The sequence below is a fragment of the Verticillium alfalfae genome, genomic scaffold (genome assembly GCF_000150825.1).
Source record: "Verticillium alfalfae VaMs.102 supercont1.4 genomic scaffold, whole genome shotgun sequence".
NCBI lineage: Eukaryota > Fungi > Ascomycota > Sordariomycetes > Glomerellales > Plectosphaerellaceae > Verticillium > Verticillium alfalfae.
This window is the reverse complement of record NW_003315035.1, coordinates 1,388,503-1,393,240: the sequence shown is the minus strand read 5'-3', so window position 1 is coordinate 1,393,240 and position 4,738 is coordinate 1,388,503. Positions and strand designations below refer to the sequence as shown.

The window sequence follows — 4,738 nt, the reverse complement described above, 5'->3', positions numbered from 1 at the left end:
GATGGTGGCTTCGAACGACGTTGATGGGACGCGCTTGCCAGGGGCCGAGAATTATGCGACGCGGCGATCTATGGTGCACGGACGGCTGTGTTGAGTGACGACGACCAATCACTTTGGGCAACCAGAGGCTCTGAATACCCAAAGATTTGTTTTCCACCTCAAAAAGTTTACTAACGGCAATAGCAGAAGGAAGACAATTCAGAATCTTGAGGTTATCTCTGATTCAGAGTTGTCGAGTCCACAAGTAGCAATTTGCAAAAGATTTCGACGCCGGCAGGATTCGAACCTGCGCCCCCGAAAGGATAAGATTTCGAGTCTTACGTGTTAACCACTCCACCACAGCGCCTTAGATGTTTTTTCACTTCCTGAGCTCATACAGAATGGCAAACACAATATCACTTACATCTTACTAGTGTTTTCGAAGGCTCCCGCGAGAGAAAGCTAATCAATAGAATGATGAATAGAATTTGGAGCACCGAGACGTTGTTTCTTCCTGTCAGAACCTAGAGTGGTGACCAGTGGCAATACAAAGTTCTTTATTCTTTGAGCACCCAAGGAGGTACTGGCCGGTATGTAGTAACTACCTTGATTTTTACGATACTAGGTGGTGAAAAACAAGGCTATTACGTTGATCAGTGCTTGTGTCGAGCAAGTGACTCATCCTGAAAGATTGCTTTCTCGCTGCTCAGAGTACAGGCTGTCAGTTCAATGCTACCATTGCCGACCTGTGAATGGTTATGTTGAAGTACAACTCGTGCTAAGACTGCACTGGTGATGTCGCGCTCTTGTATCGAGGTGATACACGCCAGCGCACACAGAAAACCAAAGCATATGGCTCATTTTGCTCACCTTTTAACAATCCACATATTTTTGTGCACTCTTAAATCAATGTACCTAATCAACATTTCTCAACCTCCATCTTCCATACAGTCGACGTTGACGCACAGGCCAAGTCATGCGAGACACCGACGCTGCAAGCCTTCACCACCAAGAGGTAGACCCGAAGACCTCCCGTCTCATTTGAGACGACCAAGTTGGCCCAGCCTCCATCATTTCCTCCGCTCCATCCGCCTCCACGCAACCACAGCGGCTATGATCTCGTACTTCTCAATAGACTCTCAAGCGCTACCGTCATGAAACCTTTACTCCGGCAATCATCTCAATCAAGGCGCTGTGGTGGAGTGGTTAACACGTAAGACTCGAAATCTTATCCTTTCGGGGGCGCAGGTTCGAATCCTGCCGGCGTCGAAATCTTTTGGTACTTCCACCCATGCGCATGAGATCGCATTGCATTATTTTTTTCCAGTCGATCGCAGTGTTCGATTGGCTGTCAAACAACAGAATCCATGTCAGAGGGGTTGCCAGTCGAGCGCTTGCTGTTGCTCAGATGCGCAATATCGTGGAGATTATATCTTGGAGTTTTCCAGTCATGGAGGACTTGTTGTCGAGACTCCTGAATATCAAATGGGCTCATGCCTCAAGCAGGCTTTCTTTCCCTCCGACTAGATGGGCCGATGGGCGTTGCTTCCGCGTCCCTGATGGGTGTCTTTTGTATCAGCACCGCTAGCGTCGAAACGAAAGCTCCCGTCCCTATGATTTTTTTCCATGTTGAAGACAGCCTGCCGTAGTTCGAACCTTGGGGCTTCGACTACAGACAGGCTCGAGATTTATCAAAATAGGGACGTTGGGTTGTGTCGACCTTGTGCTCATGGCACTGCAAATGCGGCCTCTGCTTTGGAGATCCGCTATTCCTGTTGCCAGCCGGCCCATTGCCATACGTACCCACATTACTCTTGCACGACATGAGTCCGTCTCGTTCACCTTGATTCCGACTTGGCCGCTACGTATGTAAGTGGTTTCAACAGCCAACAGAGCGCAAGATAAAAAATCCAAGTAGAAAAGAAAAAAGACAGTGCTTGAGGCTTGCACTATTCATGTCTGTAGGTAACATGAGGGCATATTTGTCATGAATGGACCATCTGAGGTCTGCATATGCACGGACCAGCCTTAACACGTGATGGTCAATTGGAAGGACAGCTTGGAGCTTCTGTGAGCTTCAACCACGTAACCTGTTGATGATCACAGACCAGAAAGCCACGCCAACCGACAACACCAGAATTCTCCACGAAGAAACTCAAGCTGAGAACCATCAGCTACCATCCAATTGCCATACCTCGACTCATGGACTCTTCGCTCCCCCAAGTTTGGCAGGCTGCCGGCGTCAACGGCGCCTTCCTCCCCGCCATCGGAAAGAACTCCCAGTTCTACGTCGCCTTTGCACTTCTCTTGACGGGGCTCTCTTTGACTGGTGCTTTCGCCCTGAGTATGTCCTGACGGTCTCTACAAAGCTGGAATTTTCCACTGATCATTCCATGTTAGACCGCTCCTTTATCAACATCCCCGCCTTGGGATTCCCGGCCTCAGCTGCCATTGCGTACGTGCTCCCTCTCGTGTACTGCCCCGATGGAACCAATATCCTGACCATATCTCAGCTTCGGAACAGTCTACATGTTCTGCGCAGTTGGAGTTTACGTCTGAGATACCCCAAAGAAACACCCCACTTTCCTAGCCTCTTCTAAGGCACCGACATCGCCTACCTTGTACTCTAGATACCACATTCGCGCGAGTTCTTTTCCGCCCCGAACTTCAATTCCACCACTTGATCCTCCAACCCTATATCCTCCTGCCTGTCATGGCCAATAATCTTGTGGCGCCCGTAGCGGGACAGCCGCTCTTCAGAGCTGTAGCCAGCTCGACCCGACCCCTGTACCAACTGCTTCGATGCATCAACTTCACCAAACAAATACACGTTCTTGTGACCGAAGAGGGCATTCGCTTCTCTGCCGACCTCACCCGAGTCATGCAGGGTAAGTAAAGTCGTCCGTTTGCGGCTCATCGCTTAGTTCTCACGGTGGACCAGGTACCGCCTCTCTTGACAAGAAACTCTTTACGACATATAGCCTGAACATCCCCCAGTCGGATGGCGACTCGCAGCCCGAACTCCCCAGTTTTCAGATCCAATTGCCTGCCCTACTCGAGACGCTGCAGATCTTCGGTGCCGTGGACAGTGCGACCCGAACCCAAAAGGCAGAGCAGGACCCATACCGAAGTAACCTCCGCAACTACCGGCCAGAGGCGTTTAGCAACCAGACTCTCGGCATCGGCGGAACATGTTGTCTGCAGCTGGAGGAAGAAGGTGGCCCTCTGAGTATCATCATTGAAGAGGCGGGCGTCAAAACCGTTGCCAACCTGACGACATATGTACCCGAAATCCCGGAGGACATACCGTTTAACCGTGACGAGCTTGCGTACAAAATCATCATGCAGTCGCGCTACCTCCTCGACGGCTTGGCGGAGCTGTCGCCCAACGGCCCCAAGCGCCTCACCATCACAACGTCCAAGAACCAACCATACTTGACGCTTGCCGGAACCGGCGATCTTGGCTCCTCGGTCGTCGACTTTGCCAAGGGACGCGAGCTGCTCGAAACCTTTGCGGTACAGGAACGCTGGGCCCAGACGTACAAATTTGATCTCATCAAGTCGTCCACAGAGGCCATGCGCATCGCCAGCAAGATCAGCCTGCGGGGTGATCGTCAGGGCGTGCTCAGCCTGCAGTTCATGGTTGAGGTGGAGGGTGGTGGGGTCAGCTTCCTGGACTTTCGCTTCGTCCCGTTTATCTCTCACGAGGATGGCGAAGACGACAGTGGAGACGAACAGGACGACTGATGCAAACGGAAGAACACGACGGCCCTAACAGCGTGAGCCTCTAACAGCACCCACCCTCCCTTTGTAAAGGATGCAATGTCTCAGTCTGATCGGAATCGACGGAATCAAGGCTTGGCCGTGGGAGGGTCAGAAGAATCCATGTTATTGCAAACCCATAGTTCATAGTCAATGGAATGCAAAAGGGTACGGCCAAATCATAATTTCTCGATCGCGTGGTGCGTGCCACATGTTTACTTCTTGGCGGGCTGAAATGGGCTGAATATTGGCCCTTGCTGCTCCCTAGCCGTCCCAGTGTTCTGGCTCTGCCCGTGCGGGTGCCTTTTTGCTTCAGCTCTTCTCCCCTGGCCCTCTCTACCGACGCCTGGCCCGACGCCTCGTCGTCGACTTCGGCAACTCCACGTCCAATGAGTGGTTGCTGACCGATCTATTCGATGCACATCGTCTACCTCAGCCGCAGTTCGACGATTTGGGCCCCCCGGCCAGGGCCTCTTCCTCCGCTAATCGCAGGGCTAGGCAGGGGCTCGAGGGCTCTCATGCCGTCGCCGGGGGGTCTACCGTGCGTCGGGGTGGGGTCTGTCATCGTACCATGTACGTGAGGTCCGTCGACTCGCTCGCTGGCGAAGACAGCCGCACGAAGACTAGCCCGTTTGCAGCACAGAGAGGATGCACTCTCTCAGTAGATCCACGTGGAAAGCGTGATGGCCCGACAACCCCCCCTCCTCCCTCCACACACACAGCGCGTATGTGTTTTTTTCTTATGTACTTGTAGCGTATCAATGGTGTGGGATTTACATGCCAGCTGTTTGCGGAAGGGATGCCAGATTCGCGTGGCTTAGTGACTAGTGAGGGAGGGAGCGGGCAAACATACCTACTAGACAAGGGGGGGGGGGGCACGTCTCCTCTGTTCGACATCAAGGGCGGGTTGGCGAGCTGGTATTATTAGTAGGAAGGCCATGCCGCCGTCTTGTTGGGAGCGGGAGTCTTGTCAATTCCAGTCCTCAGTTTCCTCCTG

The 4,738-nt window shown here is 52.6% G+C and overlaps 2 protein-coding genes and 2 non-coding genes across 4 annotated transcripts; 3 read left to right on the top strand and 1 right to left on the bottom strand.

The window, feature by feature from the left end:
* Positions 1-265: 265 nt before the first annotated feature.
* Positions 266-346, bottom strand: VDBG_15083. Its single transcript has one exon. It is a non-coding gene; the product is annotated as a tRNA-Ser (tRNA).
* Positions 347-1,167: 821 nt separating this feature from the next.
* VDBG_15082 lies at positions 1,168-1,248 on the top strand. Its single transcript has one exon. It is a non-coding gene; the product is annotated as a tRNA-Ser (tRNA).
* Positions 1,249-2,058: 810 nt separating this feature from the next.
* On the top strand, positions 2,059-2,669 carry VDBG_03860 (conserved hypothetical protein; the record flags this gene model as incomplete). The annotated part of the gene is made up of 3 exons (XM_003005861.1): positions 2,059-2,323; positions 2,380-2,434; positions 2,493-2,669. 3 exons carry the CDS (start codon positions 2,076-2,078, stop codon positions 2,577-2,579), a joined length of 390 nt encoding a protein of 129 aa, XP_003005907.1.
* Positions 2,670-2,692: 23 nt separating this feature from the next.
* Positions 2,693-3,726, top strand: VDBG_03859 (DNA repair exonuclease rad1; the record flags this gene model as incomplete). The annotated part of the gene is made up of 2 exons (XM_003005860.1): positions 2,693-2,867; positions 2,921-3,726. The coding sequence occupies 2 exons, from the start codon at positions 2,693-2,695 to the stop codon at positions 3,724-3,726; spliced, it is 981 nt and encodes a 326-aa protein (XP_003005906.1).
* Between the last annotated feature and the right edge of the window lie 1,012 nt (positions 3,727-4,738).